The sequence below is a fragment of the Trichosurus vulpecula genome, chromosome 1 (genome assembly GCF_011100635.1).
Source record: "Trichosurus vulpecula isolate mTriVul1 chromosome 1, mTriVul1.pri, whole genome shotgun sequence".
NCBI classification, from domain to species: Eukaryota; Metazoa; Chordata; class Mammalia; order Diprotodontia; family Phalangeridae; genus Trichosurus; species Trichosurus vulpecula.
Window position 1 is genome coordinate 129,770,610 of NC_050573.1, and position 23,406 is coordinate 129,794,015.

The 23,406-nt window shown below is 35.6% G+C and overlaps 2 protein-coding genes across 4 annotated transcripts in view; one reads left to right on the top strand and one right to left on the bottom strand.

Annotated features, from left to right (window-relative positions):
* The window catches only part of CSMD3 (CUB and Sushi multiple domains 3), a 1,625,828-nt gene that overhangs the window by 1,291,853 nt on the left and 310,569 nt on the right, over window positions 1-23,406 (top strand). For all 3 annotated transcript variants that reach the window (XM_036758935.1, XM_036758944.1, XM_036758952.1), the window contains one exon: window positions 19,463-19,579. In XM_036758935.1, the coding sequence (XP_036614830.1) occupies window positions 19,463-19,579 (117 nt within the window). The remainder of the gene's footprint in view (window positions 1-19,462; window positions 19,580-23,406) is intronic.
* Window positions 7,280-7,910, bottom strand: LOC118849890 (glutathione S-transferase P-like). The gene has a single exon (XM_036758981.1). It carries the CDS (start codon window positions 7,854-7,856, stop codon window positions 7,332-7,334), a length of 525 nt encoding a protein of 174 aa, XP_036614876.1. The 5' UTR covers window positions 7,857-7,910; the 3' UTR covers window positions 7,280-7,331.

Below are 23,406 nucleotides of genomic sequence, written 5' to 3' on the forward strand. Positions count from 1 at the left end.
AGTAGTGTTTTCTTGCCCCAAAATATCAGGTATTTAGGTTTGCCACTGATCCACCTCTCTATTTCATAGTCAAGACCAGATTGTTCTGATGATTACCACTTTGGACCTTCTTTCCTTTTCTTTTATTGATTCCTTTGATATTCTTGATATTTTGTTCTTTCAGATAATTTTTTATTATTTTCCTAGCTCTGTAATTTTTTTTTGGTAAATTGACTTGTATAGCACTGAATAAGTAAATAAACTTAGATAGAAATGCCATATTTATTAAATTGGCTTGACCTACTTATGAGCAATTAATATTTCTCCAATTGTTTAGATGTTTTTATTTTTGTGAAATGTGTTTTGTAATTATGTTTATATAATTCCTGGGTTTATCTTAGCAAGTAGATTCCAAGTATTTTATTCTGTTTATTCTTCTGTTAATCTGGAAAGTTAATATTTTGGTAAATACTCATCTTATTCACTTACATTGTCAGTTTTATTGGCCTATTATTGGGCAAAATAGCTCCTTATAATTGTTTTAATTTCATTTTCATTGGTGGTATCACCCTTTATATTTTTGATGCTGGTTATTTGGTTTTCTCTTTTCTATTTTTTAAGCTAAATTAACCAAAGGTTTATCTATTTTATTAGTTTTTTCATAACACTGGCTCCTGGTTTTATTTGTTAGTTCAATTGTTTTCATATTACTTTTAATTTTATTAATTTCTCCTTTTATTTTCAGGATTTCTACTTTGGTGCTTTATTTGTTCTTTTTCTAGCACTTTTTAGTTGGATGCCCAATTGATTGGTCTGTTTTTGTTTGTTCGTTTTGGATTTTATTGATGTAAGCATTTAAAGGTGAAATTTTCCCTTAAGTACTGCTTTGGGTGCATCCCATATATTTTGACATGTTGTGTCATTGTTGTCATTCTCTTTAGTAAAATTATTGATTTTTTTTCTATGATTTGTTCTTTGACCCACTCATTCTTTAGGATTAGATTATTTAATTTCTGATTAAATTTTAATCTATGTTTCTGTCAACCTTTATGAATGTAATTTTTGCTCCATTATGATCTGAAGAGGATGAATTTAATAGTTCTTCTCTTCTTCATTTGACTATGAGGTATTTATTCCTGAATATGTGGTTAAGTTTTGCTTAGGTACCATGTTCATTGAGAAAAAGGTATATTCTTTTCATTACCCTTTCAATTTTCTCCAATTTTTTTCTCTTCTCAATTTTCTCCATATCTAACTTTTCTAAAATTCTATTCATCTCCTGAACTCTCTTGACTATTTTATAGTTAGATTTATCTAGTTCTGAGAGGGAATAATTGAGGTTCCCACACCAGTATAGTTTTTATTGTTTATTTCCTCCTGTGACTCATTTAACTTTTCCTTTAAGAATTTGCATGCAAATTTCCTTCACAAAAGAAGAGAGAACATTGCCTCAGAGAAGCAGAAATAAACAGTTTTCCTCCTAAGTCAAGTTGAGAAGAGCCTAGGAAACACTCAACTTCCAGGGGCCTGAGTGAAGTGCAGATACCTCCAGGCTGATTCTGCAGAATAAAAAACCAACAAGCTCTGGGGGCAGTTGGGTTGAGAGACAGACTCAGCCTTGGAAACTTTCATTTCACCTACAGTATGGGGATCTAACAGCTGAGTAAGAGAAGATTGAAGGACCTGCTACCGTTGAGGGATGCCAAGCAAAGCAGTGCTGACCAGTAGCTAGGGGCAGGGACCGTGTTGGCTGTGGGCACTTGCAGGAGAGCAGAGTCCCTGTTTTCAGTTCCTGAGCAGAGAGGACAGCCATTGTTTGCGGCCACTGGAGGGACAATAGGGAGCAAGATCATTTGCAGGACACTGTGGTTGGGGGCCCTAGCTGTGGCTTGGGAGTGGAGAGAAGAGCCCAAGGTTGGGCCCCAAGACAGACCTCAGAAAACAACAGTAAGAAGGATCTAAGGCTTGGGGTATCATTCCTCCACTTATCTCAGGACTACAAATTGATTACTCTAATAGCTGTTAAAAACAAAACGAAATTAAAAAATAAATAAAAATGTGTAAGCAAAGGACAAAGAACCCAATCATATATAGTTACTATGAGAATAGAGAAGATCTGGGTTCATATTCAGAGGAATATAATGGAGCTAAAAAAAGCCACTCCTTTTTCAATGAGAAACCTCAAATTGTACCCAGGAGAAAAAGAGTTCTTGGAAGAACTGAAAAGACATTAAAAATCAAATAAGAGAAATTGAGGAAAAATTAGAAAAAAAGAGCAATTCAAGAAAATCAAGAAAATTATGAAATGAAAGTCAACCAATTGGAAAAAGAGAATCAAAAACTTAAGGAAGAAAATAATTCCTTGAAAACTAGAATTGGGCAAGGGAAAGCTAATGATGTTCTAAGACACCAGGAAATCATAAAATAAAATCAACAGGATTAAAAGTAGAAGAGAAAGTGAAACATCTCATCAGATAAACAACCTAGCTGAAGAACAGATCACAGAGAAATAATTTAAGAATAGTCAGACTGCCTGACGATTAGATTAAAAAAAAAAGAATCGTGACACAATATTACAAGAAATTATCAAAGAAAATTGCCCTGTCTATAACAAGAAGACAGAGTAGGAATAGAAAAAAATCCACCAATTACCACCTGAAAGATCATAGGAGGAAAACTTACAGGAACATCATAGCCAAGTTTCAAAGTTCCTAGGTTAAGAAGAAAATATTGGAAGCAACAAGAAAAAAAACAGTTTAAATATCATGGTGCTACAATAAGGATTACACAAGACCTAGCAGCTGCTACATTGAAGGACTGTAGGTCTTACAATACTATATTCCATAAGGCAAAAGAGCTGGGGTTACAACTAAGTTACCTAGCAAAGTTAAGTAGAATTCTGAATGGGAAAAAATGGATATTTAATGAACTAAAAGACTTTAAGGTTTTTGTGTCAAAACCTCCAGAACTTAAGGTAAAATTCAATGTATAATATCCAGGAGAAATATAAGGTAAACATTAAAGACCAATTATAAGGGACTCAATAAGGTCAAATTGTTTGTGAAATGCGAAAATATTAGCTGTACCCTAATGACTGTCATTATTTCTACTGTCGAGAAAGAAAGACATGGGCTGAGCTGAGTATGATGGGATGATTCTAAAAAAATAACAAAATAGGGAGCAATAAAAAGGAGTAATTATCCCATACAAATCATGCATAAAAGGAAAAAAAAATTGATGCAGAAGAAGCTAGTAAAGGGTAGAGCAACTAGTTTTGGAACCTTACTGTCATTGGGAATGTGTTAAAGAGTGAACACCATGTATATCTAGAAGGGTATAAAAGTCTCTTAAATTCAGAAAGAAATAAGAGGGTGGGGGGATAGGGTGCAGGGAGAAGATACCTCTCTTGGAGAAGTCAGTAGGTTAAGGAATAGGAAGGCAAGTTAGTGGGTAGAAGTATAGCAGAGGAGTGAGGAGGGATATGATAAATAGGGTGAGGATAGTGAGGCAAAATAGGAAGGAGGAAATACACAACAAATAATTGTAGCTTAGAATGTGAATGGGATGAATTTACCTATAAAACGCAACTGGCTGGCAGATTAAAAATTTGAATTCAATAATCTGTTACTTTCCCAAAGCATCACAAAAATTAGAGATATGCACAGAGATAAAATAAAGGGCAGGAGTAGAATTTAGTATGTAAAAAAAAAAAAACAGGGATAGTAATCATGATCTCAGCAAAGTTAAAGTTAAAATAGATTTAATCAAAAGTGAAAAATAGAGAAACTACACTGTGTCAGCGGTATCATTCAGTATTGTTTTAGACCATTAAAAATACCTAGACAGTAAAAAATCTCTGAAGTGTATACCTGTCAAAACAGACAACAGCAACTATATATAAACATAAAACACTTTTTATACAAATAAAGTCTCATCTAAATAATTGTAATAATATTTATTGTTCATGGGTAGGTAAAGCCAATATAATTTTTAAATGACAAATTCACCTAACTAATCTATTTATTCAAAGTCATTCTAATTAAATTACTAAAACATTTTACTGAGTTAGAAAAAAATAACAACAATGTTCATTTGCAAAAATAACAGGCAAGGAACGTCAAAGAAACCAAGGGAAAAAAGACATAAAAGAAGTAGATTCAACAGTATCAGACTTTAAATTATATTACAAGGGGAGAGCATTGTTGAAGTGTAAAAGGAATAATTTCAATTATTTAAATTAAAATTTTCTTGTATAAATAAAACCTATGCAGCCAGGAATAGAAGGAAATTGGGGGGGAAACAACAGTCTCCCAGATAGGATGTGATTGGGTTGAAATATTGTTGTTAGTGTATGGAATGATGAGCTAGTTGATTTAGAAAAACATGGAATGACTTGGACTTAGGAAGGAAGATGCTGTCCACCTTCGGAGAAGAAGATGATAGGAGGAGATAAGCATAGTATGGTCTTTACATATAGGTGTGAGTGTATATGTGTGTATATATATGTATGTTTATAGAGATCTCTGTATATATGTACATACACATGTATGTATATATGTTTGTATGTGTGTATACACACATACACATATATGTATATACATGCATACTTGCATGCACATGTACACACATACGTATATAAGCACACACACACATATATAGATATATATATATATGTAGATATATATATATATCTATATATATATATAAATAATCTCAATGCTTAATTTTAGCCTTGTTTAGGGGTAATAGAGGGAGAAAAATAAAGTAAAAAGTGCACAGCAGAGAATAAAAGAAAACCAACAAAGGAAGCAAAGCTGGACAGCTTTGAAAACAGTACGGTATTTATTATATATGTTTTCTTGAAATAGAAATTATTGTTTTATATTGAATCCTCTCTTATGGCCTGCTGTGTACATGGCAGTTTTTTTTTCTTCTCACATATTGTATTTAAGTTTAAAAAATTACCATAAATGAATGAATGAAACAAGCTTTCCTTTATCGAGGGCTGGGATCTGCATTCTCCACTTTTTATCCACAGATCTACTTGTTTTCAGGCTTGATGGGCCTGCCCAACTCTTTCATTTTCCAGGTTCCTCTTGTGTGTCATCTTCCTCCATCAGATTATAACTTCCTTGAGGACAGGAACTGTCTTCCTTTTTCTTACTTGTATCCCCAACACTTATCACTGAGCCTGGCACATAGTAGATGACTAATAAATGCTTATTGGATTGAAAAAAAATAATTTGTGTGCTGTGTCATTTGGTACCTTTTTTAGTATTGACATTACTTTTTTGTCTATGGTATGTTTTAGCCAAATGTAATTTCCAAGGGTATATGGGGTATTTAGGGAGAACTAACACCTCTGATATGAGGGCTTGCTGAGCCCTTTTCTGGTCTGCCCATCCACCTTTGGTGTCCACTGGTTGCCCAGATCTCATCTGTAGCTTGAAGAAGAACATGCCCAGCAGTCACACCCTGGTAAAAGTGTCTTAGCAGACAGGCTAAACCAGGTTATAGGTGACTGACGGGCCTCAAACCTTTTGGTGAGTCAGGGGAATGTCTACCCCAAGCATGTGAAGACTTCCAGAAGAAGAATTGGTGGATGAGAACAGTTTGTTCCAAAGACCATGGAGGAGGCTGAAGTAGGAGCTGTTACAGAGTAGAGCTTGGTCAAACATTGAAGAAACCAGTATCATCCACAGCAGGCTGTGCAATTGCCACCCATCTATATTTTTATCTTGCCACCAGACTGATGATTCTGGAAGAGAGAGTGAGGCTGACAACTTTGTGCAACTCTGCCTCACTTCAATCCAATTCATATGCAAGCCATGACATCACCTTGTGATGCCATCGGTCCTCTTAGAAATAAAGGATGAGCAACAAAAACAACAAGCTTCCCTATCTTTTTTAATTAGGTTTTTTTTTCTTTATCTGGGTCATGATTGCTGTCCCTGCAATTTTTTACTTCACCTGAAGCATAATAGATTCTGCCCCAGCCCCTCATGTTTACTCTTTGTATCACTTTTTCAACTGTGTTTCTTATAAACAACATATTGTTAGAATCTACTTTTTTATCCAGCCTCCTATCTGTTTATTTTTAATGAGTTCTTCCCATTCCCATTCAGAGTCCTGATTATTAACAGTATATTTCCCTCCGTCCCATTTTTCCTGTTTCTCTCTCTTTTTACCGTCTCTCCTCAAAAGTCTATTTTGCTTCTGACTACTGCCTCCCTTAATTGCCTCCTCTTCTGTTAGCCCCACTCCATTTCTCTTATTCCCTTCCCTTCGTACTTCCCTGATAAGATATATTTCTATACCCAGCTGAGTGTGTATGTAGTTTCCTTTTATAACCAATCTTATGAGAGTAAATTTCAAGATTCTTCCTTTCCCATCTCTTTTATGTGAGATACTTTTCCTTATGCTTCCTCTCCCACCCCCTCTTACCAGTGCATCCCTCTTTCTTACCCCTTAATTTTATGTTTTTGAAATCATCTTATCATAGTCATCTCATACCCATAACCTCTATGTATACTTCTTCTAACTTTTTGTTGTTGTTCAATCATGTCCAATTCTTTGTGACACCTTTTGGGGTTTTCTTGGCAAAGATACTTGAGTGGGGTATTAATGGTGTTCAGAAGCACTACAACATCTGCTGCAAGGGCCTCCCAAGCCTTTTTCAGGGATGTTCATTCTCCTTTTGTGTTTATCTGATTCACCCAATTCTCACTTGTGACTCTAAGAAGTAATAACATGTACAGTGGCTACACCCCGATAAACTATCTTGGCAGAAGGGCCAGACCAGGCTGACCGTAACCAACAGGCCTCAAATCCATTGGTGCATTAGGGGAATGTCTACCTCAAGCATGTGAAGAGTTTTCTCAGTGGCATGGGCAGATGAGAACAATTTGTTCTAAAGACCATGACAGTGGCTGAAACTAAGTCTAAGTGCTCTGGAGTGCTTAGAGCCTCATCAGACACTGAAGATAACAAGGCTATCCACTGTATCTTGGGCCGTTGCCAGTTGTCCTGACTTTTGTCTTGCCACTGGACTTCAATGACTAAGGAAGAGAGTCTGATGACTTTGTGCAACTCTGACTCATTTTAGTCCAATTCACACACAAGTCAAGACGTAACCCATGATATCATTAGCGCTTTTCAAAAACAATAGACAACATTTTCTTCTAACTGCCTTACTAATGATGAAGTTTTTAGGAATTACAATTATCATATGCCCATATAAGAATGTAAATATTTTCACCTTTTTGATTCTCTTATGATTTATTTTTCATGTTTACCTTTTTTTTTTTTTGTTTGAAAGCTTTTATTGCCAGACAAGGGTCAGGCCTGAGCCCTCACTGTTTACCATTGCCATTGATGGGGAGACCAGTGTGCTGGGGTGAGGCCAGGAAGGCTTTGAGCTTGGGCCGGGAGGAGAGACGAGCAACATAGGCAGACAGTAAGGGGAAGTCATCCACGCACTGGGGAGCCAATGTCTGGTGAACCAACAGCAGGTCCAGCAGATTGTAATCCGCGAAAGAGATATAATTCTGGTAGATGAGGCCAAGGTACTTGCGCCTGAGGTCCTCCAACCCGTCATTGGCCACATCCAAGAGAGCCTGTTCTCGATCATCCTTCCCATAGAGCCCATATTTGCGCCCCAGGTATCTCAGGATGGCATTGCTCTGGTACAGGGTCAAGTCTCCGTCTGTGAATTTGGGGAGCTGGCCGTAGAGACAGCTGGCCTTGAGGTCCCCCTTCATCCACATGTCCATGGTCACTACATCCTCCTTCCAATCCTGGCCCTGGTCAGCCAGGAGCATCCGCGTGGCCTCGCATCGCCCTCTGACAGGGAAGTAGGTGATGGTGTAAGGAGGCATTTCTAGAGATAGCGGCACACAGGAAGGAACGGAGCAGGAAGCTGCATCCCAGGAGCTGCCCTGACCTTAATAAGCCCGGACCCGCCCCCCATGTTTACCTTTTTATGCTACTTTTGAGTCTTGCATTTGAAAGTTGGATTTTTCTGTTCAGCTCTGATCTTTTCATCAGGAATACTTGGAATTCCTCTATTTAATTAAATATACATTTTTCTCCCTGAAGAATTATTTTCAATTTTGCATGGTAGCCTGTTATTGGTTATAATTCTTGCTTCTTTGGTTTCCGGAACATCATATTCCAAGCCCACTGATCAAATAATGTGGAAGCTGATAAATCTTGTGTGATGCTGGCTATGGCTTTAGAATATTTGAATTGTTTCTTTCTGACTGCTTGCAGTATTTTCTTCTTGAGTAGGAAGGTCTGGAACTTGACTATAATATTCCTGAGATTTTTCATTTTGTGATCTCCTTCAGGAAACAATAAGCAGATTCTGATTCTAGGATATTAAGGCAGTTTTCCTTAATAATTTCTTGAAATGAGATGTGTAGGTCCTTTTTTTAAATCATGGCTTTCAGGTATTGCAATAATTCTTAAACTATCTCTCCTCAATCTATTTTCTACATCAGTTTTTTTTAATGAGATATTCCATGTTTCTCCTTTTTTCATTCTTTTGGTTTTCTTTTATTGTTTCTTGGTGTCTCATAGTGTCATTAGCTTCCACTTACCTGATTCTAATTTTAACGGAATTCTTTTCTTCAGTGAGCTTTTGTACCTCTTTTTGTATTTGGCTGATTCTGCTTTTTAAGGCATTCTTCTCTTCAGTGGATTTTTTGTGCCTCCTTTACCATTTTGCCAATTCTGTTTTATAAGATGTTATTTTCTCCAGTATTTTTGTACCTCTTTTACCAAGCTGCTGACTCTATTTCCAAAACTTTCTTCCTTTACTCTCATTTCTTTTTACAATTTTTCCTTGACCTCTCTTATTTGGTTTTTAAAATCTTTTTTTGAGATTTTCTAGGAATTATTTATTTTTTATACTGTGACCAATTCACAGTTTTCTTTGCAGTATTGCATATAGTTGTTTTAAGTTGTAGTATTAATGTGATCAAAGCTCTTCCCCACCTATTCGATAGGACTCAGGTGGGGCTAGATGGGAAAGTTTGATTATATCTTTGTAAGTAGGCCTAAAGGCTGTACTTACTAGGTACTAAACAAATTTGGACATGCAGCCCTCAAGGCCCTAAAGGGAGTTGCTAAGACTGGAGCCAAGGGTATGTGCACTGAGTTCTAGTCAATCATGAATTCAGCCAATCAGAGACCTGAGTTCTAGCCAATCAGATGTTGGCTAGGACTATATATAAAGAGAGGCCAGAACTGAATGCAGCAGAGGAATTCAGCCCAAGGAGAAGGATTGGGAACTTGTAGTCGACAGAGCTGCAGAGAGAGTGCTGAGCGGAAAGTGAAAACCAGGTAGCTTCAGAGACCAGAGAACTGAGGGGGTAGAGAACGCAGGCAAGCAGACAGTTAAAATTCATGAAAGATTGTTAACAGCAAGGTCCTAGCAGGGGGGGAAGGTTACGGGATAACTTGGTTCCTTGCCATAATGATGTGTTATAATTTCCTTGTTGGTATGCTGAAATGGGCTTACTGGTTTTGGTATATAATTACTGCTATATCGGGTTGGAATTACTGGTCCTGGGATTTTATCCTCTGGAGTCTAAATAAATGTTATACTTCCTCTGCCTTCTACCTAGAGAATTTCATATACTTTGCGATTCTGAACCATTCAGGCATGTTCATGGTCATCCTCGAGGTTATGAATCTTGCCTTACTGATATAGCTGTCATCTTCTTAGTTCATGTCTTGATCTTCCATGTCATCATAGGTTTTTTTGCTGTCGTTTGCTCATTTTCCAGCCTATTTCTTGATTTTTAATTCTATGTTAAAGTTGGGCCCAGGGTCACACAGCTAGTAAGTTCCTGAGGCTAGTGTTGATCTCAGAAAAATGAGTGTCTCTGACTCCAGGCCCAGCACTCTATGCATTGCATCACCTAGCTGCCCTTTCAAAAACATACCTGATAAGTAGTTATCTTTGAAGATTTTTTGTTAGGTACACCTGCCAAGGCCAGCCATTCCATTCTACCTCTAATTGCTAGGAAGTTTTTCTTTACTTAAAGCCTAAATTTTGATCTTTTCAACTTCCACCTACTCTTCCAAATTTTACCTTTTGGGCATGAGGCAGAACAAGTCTAATTCCTCTTCCCCATGACAACTCTTCAAAGTGACTTCCTCTGAAAAAGAAAGATCCATTGCTCTTTCTTAAGAATTAAAAATTAAAAAATAAAAAAGAACCTCGTTCATTTCTTAAACACAACAGCTTCTGAGTTATTTCTCATTAATATTCTCATATGACCTACTTTTAATTAAATCATTTTAGTTAGCTATATTGAGAGGAGGGAGGAAATGAACCTTGGTTCTCATACTTCTGTGAAATTTGAATGGTCAGCCTTCGTCTAAAATCCTCATTTTAAATGTGCTTGAGGCTTTTTAAAATTTATGAAATGTTGAGATATCAGTTTCATTCCAAGATTTCATTCTTTTCTAAATGCATACCAAATTCATCTTGTTTGTTAAGTTAAGCTGGTTAGCATTTTGATTCCATTAAACAGATGATATAATTAAATACATGGATGAAAAAATCATAAAACAATTGTTTTGGAAACCTACCTACAAATTCTGTGTTTACATGAATGTGGATGACAGCTTGTTATTAAGAAAATATTTTACTCTCAGTATTTTCTGATATTCACCATTGTCATAATAAGTGATTTCAGCATCACATACCTATAAATATATTTTTTCTTAATAATTAGAATTATAAAGATTTTCTATAAGCTATAAAATATGATAAGTCATATTAGCTGGACATTTTGTGAATAATTAAGGGTGAACCATATTAGGTGATCAATACCATATGTTAAGGAGGGGGACAAATTATAAATTTTACATTTTAGTGATAAAAGTGGTAAAGACTGTCAATCAAACTTATTTTTATCCTTTTTGATTTATTCTGTTTTCCCCAACTACATGTAAAAAACATTTTAGCATTCATGTTTTAAAATTTGATTTCAAAATTCTCTGCTTTCCATCCTTTCCCTACTCATTGAATAGGCAAACAATTTGATATAGGTTATGCATGTGCAGTGATACAAAAAAGATTCCATATTAGTCATATTTTGAAAGAAAACACAGGTCACAAAAAACCAAGAAAAGTTTGAAAAAGGTATCCTTCAATCTGCATTCCGACTCCATCATTGTTCCTATGGAGATGGATAGCGCTTTTCATCCTAAGTCCCTTGGAATTGTCTTGGATCATTGTGTTACTGAGAACCAAAAGTGATTCACAGTTCTTTATTACTATGTACAATGTTCTCCTGGTTCTGCTCATTTTGCATTGCTTCAGTTTATGTAAATCTTCCCAGGTTTTTCTGAGAGAATCCTGCTCATCATTTCTTAAAGTACAATAATAGTATGGGAATCCTTCAATTTCCAGCTCTGCCATCACTGAAAGAACTGTTATAAATATTTGTGTACATACAGATCCTTTTTCTTTTTGTGTTTTATCTCTTTGGGATACAGACCTAGTAGGGGTATTACTGAGTAAAAGGGTACTCATAGTTTTATAGCCCTTTAGCAGAATGGTTGAATCAAAGCATTAATGTCTCAATTTTCCCATATCCCCTGCAACATTTTTCATTTTCCTTTTCTGTCATGTAAAACAATCTGATAGCTGCCTCAGAGTTGTTTTAATTAGCATTTCTCTAATCAATAATGATTTAGAGCATTTTTTCATATGACTAAGGTTATTTCATCTGAAAATTACTTCTTCATATCCTTTGATCATTTATCAGGTAGGAGAATGGCTCTCTCTCTTTTTTTTTTGGTAAATTTGACTTACTATATATTTAAGAAATAAAGCCTTTATCAGAGTAACTTACAACATTTTTTTTTACAATTATGAATACTTTTATCTTTCTCTCCATCCTATTTTCTACCTCTTCATCCTAAGCTTTCCTTTTACCCTGTCCATCCTCAAAAGTATTTTGCTTCTGATTACCACCTCTCTCAATCCACCCTCCCTGCTAAAACACTCCTCCTCTATTCTCTTTCCCCTTTCCCTTCCTATTTTTCTATAGGATAATATAGATTATTAAACCTGACTGTATGTGTGTTATTCTCTCATTGAGCCAATTCCGATAAGAGTAAGGTTCAAGTGCCCCCCCACACACACCTCCTCCATCTTCCCCTACACTGCAGGTCTTTTGTGCCTCTTTTATGTGATATAATTTACCCCACTCTCACTCTCCTTTTTCCCTTCTCCAAGTGCATTTATCTTTCTCACCCTTCAATTTATTTATTCTTTAACTGCCCTAATAGTGATACAATTCTTGGGAGTTACAAGTATCATCTTACCATATAGAAATGTAAATAGTTTAACCTTATTGAATACCTTATGATTTCTCTTTCCTGTTTATCTTTTTATGCTTCTCTTGATTCTTGTATTTGAAAGTCAAGTTTTCTGTTCAGCTCTGATCTTTTCATCAGGAATTCTTGAAAGTCCTCAATTTCATTAAATATCCATTTTCCCCTAGAAAGAGTATATTCAGTTTTGCTGGGTAGGTTACTCCTGCTTGTAATCCTAGCTCCTTTGCCCTCTGGAGTATCATATTCCAAGGCCTCCAGTCCTTAATGCAGAAACTGCTAAATCTTGTGTAATCCTCACTATGTCTCCTTGATGTTTGAATTGTTTCTTTCTGGCTGCTTCCAGTATTTTCTCCTTAATCTGGGAGCCCTAAAACTTGGCCATAATATTCCTGACAGTTTTAATTTTGGCATCTCTGTCAGGCAGTGATCAGTTTCTATTTTACCCTCTGGTTCTAGAACATCAGGGCAGTTTTCCTTGATTATTTCCTTAAATATTATGTCTAGGCTTTTTTTTTATCATGGCTTTCAGGAAGTCCAATAATTTTTAAAATTCATTTTTTTCTTTTTTTATTACTAAAACTTAAGTATACGATAAGAAAAGAAAAAGAAACATAAACTTAAATATTGAAACTTAAATACAAAATAAGAAAAGAAAAGCATGTCGTGCACAGCAGAATGTAAGAGAAAATTCAAGATAGATAGCAATAAATTTCCATTTCACGAAAGCCTGTATAATAAATACTATGTGTTCTGTTGAGAGCTGTCCATCTTTTCTTTGCTTCTTTGTAATTTTTCTTTTGTTCTCTGCTGTGTACTTTTTACTTTATTCTTTACCCTACCCTGATGAAGGCTATAGCTAAGTACAGATATATTTATGTATAGATATAGATATGTATACATAAACATACACATATATGTACACACATAAATACATGTATAGACATATGCTTTCCTGAACAATTTCATCTTTGTTTTTATATTTGTCCTCTACTTTACTTTTACCAGCTATCTACCTTTCCCTTCTATTTCTTAATCTATCTCACTTCCATGGATCCTTCCTTTATCCTCCCATTCCCATAAATCTAAACACCTTTGCCTCACCCTCCTTTCTAAGATCCCTCCCTCATCCTCTCAAGAAGCCCTCCCTTATCCTCTGATTCTCATTAATCTAAAACCCTTCCACACCCCTCCCTTTAATCTATTCCTTCCCCTTTTCCCATCCCTATCCCCTTGGCATTTTATTTCTGAATTTAGAAGACTTTTGTGCTATTCTAGGTATATATGTATTGTTCCTTTTTGAACCCATTCCCAATTAAAGTAGGTTTCCAGAACTAACAGCCCTCCCTCCCCATCTAATTCCTCTGTCATCTCTTCCTCTTGCACCTCATTTATATAAGGTAATTACCCTTTTTAGCTGTTCCTAAACAATTTTAATTTTAAAGTCATATCATCCTCAGATCTACCATGGTCTTTCTTATGCACTACCCAATTGCTAATAAGAATCTTATATATAAATTTCACATATATAAAAGACAAACAGTTTGTCTTTATTGAGTCCTTTGTCTTTAGTATGTACCTTACATTTCTCTTGGCTCTTGTATGTTAAACCTTCTATTAAGTTGAGGTTTTTTTTTAACAAAGCCCTGAAGGGCTGATAATTCAATAAATATCCTATTTTTTCCATTCAGGATTATGCTTAGTTTTGCTGGGCATGATACTTTTGTCCATAACCCCAGTTCTTTTGCTCTTCAATAAATAGTATTCCAAGACCTGCGGTCTTTCAGTGGCACTGCTGCTAGGTTGTGTGTGATTTTAATTGTGGCACCACAATATCTGTATTTTTTTTCTTATTGCTGGTGGTTTTTATCCTTGAACTGGGGTTTCAGAATTTGACTATAATATTCTTGTGCGTTTTCCTCATAGGATCTGTTTCAGGTGGTGAGTGGTAGATTTTTCTATTTCTACTTTCCCCTCTTGATCTGATGCCTCAGGACAATTCTCTTTAATTATTTCTTGTATTATTGTATCAAGATACTTTGTTTGATCATAGCTTTCAGGTAGCCTGATTGTTGTTATGTTTTCTCTTCTTGATCTGTTCTCCAGATCAAGTTATTTTTTGTTATGAGGTGTTTTATATTCTCTTCTCTTTTTTTCATTCTTTATATTTGGTTTAATTATTTCTTGATCTCTTATAACTTTACTAGTTTCCCCTTGCCCAGTTTTGATTTTCAAGGATTCATTTTCTTCCTTAAGATTCTGGATTTCCTCTCCTAATTGGTTTACTTTCTTCTTATAATTTTCTTGTTTTTCTTGGATTGTTCATATCTTTTTTTAAGTTTTTTTTTTTTCTCAGTCTCTCTCATTTGATTTTTAAAGTCTTTTTAAAGTTATTCTATGAATTCTTTTTTGGGCAGGTGACCATTTAACGTTACTCTGTGGAGTAGAACAGGGTTTCTTTGCTTCAGTATCCTCCTCTGAAGATGAACCCTGGTCTTCTCTATTCTTATAGTAACTTTCTATGGTTGCATTCTTTCTCCTTTGCCTCTGGATATTTTATTTTAATTTATAATAGCTTAGTTTTTGTAATCACCTCTAGTCCTGGGGTATTGAGGAATGGTGCCTCTGGCCTCAGATCCTCCTTTAGTTCTCTTCTCCGGCCTAGAACCCAAGCCAAGACTTCCAGACTCTTTTAAGTGCTCATAGCCAGCAGCATCCCCACCCCACTGCTTCTGCACTCACTAGGTGTGCGCTGGTTCCTTCTCATCCCCTGCCACATTTCAACAGCACAGCTGGGTCTGACATTCAGTATCAGCAGAGGTTACCTCAGTCTTCCCCATTTCAGATGCCCAACTCCCCTCACTATCTGGGGGAGTAAAAGTTCATGTGGTTGGGGATGAGGTAGCCTCCAAAATTTTGCTAATGCTAGTATTTGTCATTTCTTGTTTAAGTGGATCTAGGACCTTGCCTGGACCTTACTCTTCACAGGGACTTTATCCTGGGATTTTTCTTCAGACCTTTTCCATTTATCCCAGGAGGACCCCTATTCTAACCCTAATCTTATTTATTTTTAGCGCTCTATATTAATGCTAATATAGTTTCTCTTTTGTGGGGGAAAATCTTGAGAGCTTGGAATTTTCTAACCCACTCTACCATCTTCTCAAAATCTTCTCTCCTAGTCCAATAATTATCTCTCTTGGATCTATTTTCCAGGTCAGTTGTTTTTCTGAGACATTTCAGGTTTTTTTTTTCTATTTTTTCAAACTTTTGGTTTTGTTTTATTGTTTCTAGTTCTTTCATGGAGTCATTAGCTCCCACTTGCCCAATTCTAATTTTTAAGGAATTATTTTATGCGGTGAATTTTTGTACCTCTTATTCCATTTAGCCAATTCTGCTTTTTAAGCAATTCTTCTCTTCAGTGAATTTTTATATAGCTTTTTTCAATTTGGCCTATTCTATTTTTAAGGTGTTTTATTCTTCAGTATTTTTGTGCCTCTTTTATTAAGCTAATAACTTTTTTTTCATCATTTTCTTTGCCTTTAAAATATTTTTTGAGCTTTTTCAGGAATTCTTTTTTTTTGCAAGGGACTGAGACTAATTCACATTTTTCATTGAGGCTTTAGATATAGCAGTTTTGACTTTCTTATCCTTTAAGTTTGTGTTTTGCCCTTCCCTGTTACCATAGTAACCTGTGGTTAGGTTATTTTTTGTTCCTTGCTCATTTTTCTAGTCTATTTCTTGACTGCTAACTATGTATTAAGTGGGACTCTGCTTCCATTGTGGAGAGGGAACTGTCTAAAGTTTCAGGCCTTTCTTGATGTTGCTCTCAGAGATAGTTCTTGGGGTCTTTAAATTTTCAGTTCTTCCAAGGTAGTATGATCTAAGAAGAGGTGTGCTCACTATCCTCTTGGCCCTGCTTTGATCTGTGAGCAACTCTTTCTCATCCTGGATCTGTGACCAGAATCCTTGCTTCCCTGCTGCCATGAGCTCAGGTGTGCTAGTACTCCTCTTCACGCTGGGACAGTGACCCAAGACTGTGACTGGGATATGCATATATGCAACGTAAGAGTCTTGCACTCAGTGCCAGCAAAGGGACCCCAATGATCGCCTTCTGACCAGTTGTCTGATCCCCTTTCCAGCCATGGGCTAAGAGCTCTGGAAGCTGCTGCTGCTACAACTGACTCAGTCACTCCCAAGGTTTGCTTCTGGTTTGTGTGGAACCAGCCTGTGTTGGATTGTACTCCACTCTCACTCTGATGGTACAGATCTTTCCCGCTGAACTTTTAAGTTGTCTTTGCCTGAAACATCATTTCACTCCATGCTTTTGTGGGTTCTGCTACTCCAGAATTCCTTTTGAGATGTTATTTAAATCTGTTTGGATGGGAACTTGAGAGAGCTCAGGCAAGTCCCTACTTTTTCTCTCCAATCTTGGTTCCACCCTTCTTCAAACTTGCTCTTAAGTGCTTTTCTTTAAAGACATTGAGTCTTTTGAAATACTAAAATGCATGTCCTAATTGGCATAGAGTAATGACAGACATCCACAGGAGCTACTAAATATCTTTGCAATTTGTTCACATATTATACCATTTGTTATAAGCTAAAATCAACTATAAGATATATGTTCTTCATTGCTAATTATCATACAGTAATTTCTTTTATATAGCATTTTAAGTTTTACAAAATGCCTTAAAGATACATTTGGTATTTCATTGGATCTTGATAGCCACTCTTTCAAGTAGGTACTGCTATTATCCCCATATTATGTGATAAAACTGAAACTCAGAGTGTGTATATATATATATATATATATATATATATATATATATATATATATAATATATATATAAAATAGTCCTTAATTTTAATTTTTTTCATTATATCCACAATCCTGGGCATAGAATAATTGCTTAATAGATGCTTGTTAATTGAGTGATCGAATAAGTGATTTGCCCAGGCTCATTTCGTTATTAAGTGGTTAGATGTGGATTTGAGCCCAATCTTCTTAATCACAATCTATCTACTACGCTATGATAATATGGTGTTATAATGTAATATAAACTTCATGAAGGCAGAGACTTTTATGTTGTAACCTTAGTTCACATGTAGCGTATGACTAATATGCTACATATAAATGGAATACGCTTCCGTATACATGGAAGCCTTCCATGTAGCATATGATTAATAATTGTTTTTAGGATTGAATCAAGTGAACATGTAGGTTTTTCAGGCATGAGTTAGATGAAAGGTCTCTTCTGTCTTTGAGGTCCTGGCCATCTATGAAGTGAAACAGTTTTCGAAACTTCTTTTAAAAGCTGTGCTTCATAGGTTTCCAAATGGATAATTATGACTAAGAGTCACTTAAAAGAAAAAGAGGGTCTGCTAGAATTTTTTTAAGACTTCACAATTCTCTCTTCTTTGTTTAATTTAGTAGATTGTTAAGAGTTTTTTGTTTGTTTGTTTTTAAATCATTTGAAGGAGTGAGCAGGGTAGGCTTATGCCATATTCTAAGCACAGAATAACCAAAAGGTTTTTTTTTGTTGTTTTTTTTTTCAGGTTGAGTAATTATTTGGATAGGGAATGGAACTGTGATTTCATTGGTATAAGTATGTCCTAGATTCAGAAACAGAAATTCTCTCTACCAATGTAGGTCCACATCTCTGCAACTTTCTTTCCTTAGAGAGGTATCCAGGGAATTAAGAAGTTAAATTACATGTCCAGGATCATACAGATACTATATATCAGAGATGAGACTTGAACCCAAGACTTCTGACTCTGTCATTTGTTGTTGCTGAGTTGTTTTTCTGTCATGTCCAACTCTTCATTATCCAATTTGGGATTTTCTTGGCAAAGATACTGGAGTGGTTTGCCATTTCCTTCTCCATCTAATTTTACAGATGAAGAAACTGAGGCAAACAAGGTTAAGTGACTTGGCAAAAGTCACTTAGCTAGTAAGTGTCTGAGGCCATATTTGAACTCATGAAGATGTCTTCATGACTCCAGGCCCTGACGCTTTTATCCGTTGGGCTACCTAGCTGCCTGCCTTCCTGGCTCTGAGACTATCTATTAGACCCTACTTTCTTTCATGGTCCTTATGTGATTTGTATAAATACAGATATCTCACACCAGATGGGTATCTTAACAGCTTTAGCAAATGACAATTATTATTTTTGCTATTTGTAATACTGTACTAAATTCAATGTTAAGCTAGCATGGTATAATAAATAGGCACCCTACCTGAGAGTGAGAAAGACCCAATTTCATGTCTGCCCTCTGATTCAAACTAACTGTATAACCATGGGTAAGTTACTTAATGAGTCAATGCCCTACATAACTCTCTAAGACTTTGCCATGGACATTTGAAAGTTTGGGATTTTAAACTGTGGAGCCTTTAAAAAAATGTAATTTATATGAAGCAGTATGTCTTGTTCATTCCTGAATCATTCTGTCATCAGTAGCTTTATTAGATGAATAAAATATCAGTGTTGAGACTATATCTACCTTGTCCAATCTCAAACAATATTGAGTGATGAGAATGATGAATCTGTAGTCATTATCGTCATCACCATCAAGTTGCTATTGTTTTGCAGGAGTTCTAATCTTTGTATACTTCATTTTAAACTATTTATTACACATTTACATAACTGAAAAAATAATCCACTCAGAACATTAATTAGCCAAGCTGTTTGACATAGTATAGTTTATATATCTTAATTTTTGATTCTAGAATTTGTTTAGGCATTTATTATTTTGTTCACATATTCCCCAACACTCTTTCTGCCCAAATTCTATTATGGAGGACAGAATCTCCCTCTTTGTGTTATTTTAATTTTATATTTAATATATAAAATATTTTATATTTATATTTTATATTTCATTTTAAAATAATTAACAGTAGATCTATTTAAAAACTAAAATAAATGACCCATATTGAAATCCAACAGCAATAAAATTTTCTATTTTCTGTCCTTGATTCTTAAAAACAACCCTATAGTTTGGGTTTGGAATTTTATTTAGTTACATTGCACACACATATACATATATACATACATGTATATGTGCACATATATGTGTGTCATATTATATTACATTATATCACATATTATTATTTTTTGTTTTTTCTTTTGAGCTCCCTGTGGAAGTCGTTCAACAGGTTCTGAAGGCACTGTTTTATCACCAAACTATCCCAAAAACTACAGCGTGGGACACAATTGTGTTTATTCTATAGCGGTTCCCAAGGAGTTTGGTAAGTAAGATTAACCTTTAGTATCTTATTCTTGTTATACTTTATTTTACTATGTGATATATGTGATATTTGGAAGTATGTATATACATTTTTATTATCAAAAATGTTTATGATCAAGAAAATACTTGGTAATTTTTAGCTAGATTTGTAATAGTAAGATTTTGAGGTCATCAATCCATTTGAATTTACGGACAAGTACACAGGTGAACAACAATACAAAAATGAAAACAGGATTGTTTTTAATTTTAAAATTACATTTCTGTTATGTTATCTTTTACATGTCTTAAACATGGGTTTGCACATGAAAATTTTACAAAATATAAAGAAAATAAGATCAGCAAAATGGTAGATTATGCATGTGGTTGAAGATAGTGATGTGTCAACAGTCGTAAAATAAGATACAGAATATTTGGACTCTGTACTTGACCCAAGTCCTATTAAAGATGCCCAGAGGTTAGTAACATTCATTTAAAACATCCAGTTTCCAGTCTTGCTGAGAAGTTCAGAAAGACAGGAAAGGATGTTTCTGCACTTGCCACTGACTGTTCAGCCTTGGCATTAAGAAGACTTTTGCTGAATCCCCTTGATTGGTAGTCTCTGATGTCACTTCTCTACCTTTCCAGAGCTTTTGGATCTGAGGTTCAGATACATGCAGAACACTTTTATTAGGTTCTGATTCTTTGTGGAAAGGAGAATGAGTTTTAGTGAACAGTGTGTTAGGAGAGGAAGCATAAATATTCATGGTATTGAAGGAATGATTCAGCATTAGAATATAAGGTAATACTAGAAAGAATAGGAAGATAAATATTTATTCTGAATATCTAGATCTAGGTGACTGGACATCTTAGCATAAGAGCTTTGGCACAACTTGCTAGATTACATCTCAAAGAAACATAATTTTGTGGCTAATATAAAATACGCTGATGCTTCCAGTCCAATTCCCCATAAGCAAATGATATTCTCTACAGATTCTTTTTTTTCTACTCCATTTGAGCCCAGAAAGCCCAAATTTTGTCTGAAATGGCCTTTTTGAAAGTCAAAGATTAATCTCTTGCCAGTGGCATTTTCTATACAAACAAACTATGAAGAGGGGAAGGGTGTCACAAGTGTCACTTCTGTTGGCATAATCTTTTTTATTTTGTTTCTTTTGTTGTTGTTGCTTTCTGTATTCTGTCTCATAAGATTTCTCTATGCTAATGCGTTAAGTCAATATTCAATAGTACTTTGTTAGTAAATAGAATGATAATTGAGAAGAACCCCCTCCCTGAAAAAAAGCTTTTTTTTTCTTTTTGCATGCAGGACCCTAGCCATACTGTCAGTGTTTGAATGATAATGTGTGCTGGGCCTGGAATCAAGAGATTTGTCTTCCAGAGTTCAAATTAGCTTCAAACACTTAATAGCTATGTGACCCTGGGCAAGTCACTTGACCGTATTTTCTCATCAGTAAAATGACCTGGAGAAGAAAATGGCAAGCCATTCCACTATCTTTGCTAAGAAAACCCCAAATGGGGTCACAAAAATTGACACATAACTGTAATGACTGAACAGGTTTAAATTATGTATTTAATCATTGAATATTGATTGGGTGCCCACACTAATGCCAGATATTCAGGAACAGAGTAGGGATGGAGGCAGAACTTGTGAGTTTATCAGTGTGAAAAGCTTCCAGGAAGGAAATTATCTTTCTAAACACATGAGTACCTTCTCTGCAAATGTCTTTTACATCAGTCTTGACTATTAAGAAGTTAAATGATGTCACTAGCACAATGTCACACTCTTAGATTTATTTGAGGTAAGACATTAACACAGGACTTTTTGAGTCCAAGGCCATGCTCTTTTACCGTAGCAAACTGCCTCTCAGTATTCTCAATTTAAGTGAAGGAGAAAATGAAAAAGAATCTCACAAGGAATGTACAGTCTAGTTCATATCTCCTGGAAGAGGACTAGAAATACCTTACTGGAAATGCATGGTCTTCTACTCTAAGTGAGGACTATAAAGACACATGGCTTCTCACTCCTCTTGAGGACTTATTTCTTTAATTTCAATATACAGTTGGGCCCTATTCAGAATAAGAGTAAATAGCAAAATGTATCCTTCTTTCTACCAACATGAACATGTATATAAATATATACAAATCATACACACATCTACTTGCACATGATCTGAATTTATTCTCAGATCTATTGATCCATTTCTGACTTCCAGTCTCTCATCTCCAGTTGCCTACTGAACATCTCAAACTATATGTCCTGTAGACTTCTTAAATTCAGCATGTTAAAAATATAATTCATCATACCATCTTGGGGTTGAGGGGGAGGGGAGAGATGGCGAGAAAATTTGGAACTCAAAATCTTATGGAAGTGAATGTTGAAAACTAAAAATAAATTTATCATATATATGTATATATATATATATACACACATATATATGTATGTATAATTCATTATATATTCCCCCAAACTCTCTCCTCTTCCCAATTTCCTTATTAATATTGAGGGAATTGCCATGGTCCCAATCGTTTGGGCTCAAAAACTAGATGTCATCTTCAGTTCCTCACTCTCATCATCATAGGCAACTAAGTGGCACTGGGCTTGGAGTAAGAAAGACCTGAATTCAAATATGGCCTCAGACATTGTGACCTTGCTCAAGTCACTTAACCTCTATCTGCATCATTTTCTACAGTTGTAAAATGGGGATAATAACAAGCGCTATACCTGTCAGGGTTTTTGTGAGGACTGAATATTGTGATATTTGTAAAACACTTAATACAATCACTGGCACATAGTAGTACTTAATAAAGGCTTATTTTCTTCCCCCCGTATTCAATCAGTGGCTATGTTCTATCAATTACACCTTCACAACAACTCTTATATATATGCTCTTCTGTCTTCTGACACTGCCCCTACCCTGATGACTAGACTATTGAAATAGCCTGTTGGTTGGTATCCTTGCCTCAAGGCTCTCTCCACTCCAGTCCATCCTCCACTCAGCTGTCCAATTGATATTCATAAATCTTTGAACTTACCACATCACTCTCATACTCATTAAACTCCTGTAGCACCCTGTCACCTCCAGGATCAAATGTAAAATCTTCTGGCATTCGAAGCCCTTCATGACCTGATGCCCTCATACCTTTCCAGTCTTCTTTTTATCCTACTCCATTCTACATTTCAATGACACTGTCTTCCTTATTATTCCTCACACAGGACCCTCCATCTCCAGACTCAGGGCATTTTCACTGAGTAACCCCATGCCTAGAGTGATTTCCTTCCTCACCTGTGATGATTGGCCTCCCTAGTTTTCTTCATGTCTCAATTAAAATTCCACCTTCTGCAGGAAACAGTTCCTACCCATCCCTTTTACATCTAAGTACCTTTTCTCTTTTGATTACCTCTAATTTATTCTGAATGTCTTGCTCGTACAGTTGCTTGCATATTGTCTCCCCCATTAGACTGTGGGATCCTTGAAAGCAGGGATTGTATTTTGCCTTTTTTTGTATCTCCAGTGTTTAGCACAGACCCTGCCACATAGTAAGCACTTAATAAATGCTTATTGACCTGACTTGAGCCATATATACAATTTTATAACACTATTACCCATCCTGAGGAGAGTTTGTAAATCAATCAATCTGTAACCTACTGAAGAACACATTCTCACTCTTATAATAGTACTAAAAACTTGGGGGAATTATATCAGCTCCTTGGCATGGGATTTAGTAAAACATTCCTTTTATATACTAGGCCCGAATTAGGCACAATACCTCTTCTAAACTTTCTCTTTCTTCCTCACATCCATAACCTCACTAACAAACAAATGGATGATTTAT

Coding starts and splice junctions, on each gene's coding strand:
- LOC118849890 (XM_036758981.1), bottom strand. CDS start 7,856: ATGCCTCCTTACACCATCACCTACTTCCCTGTCAGAGGGCGATGCGAG.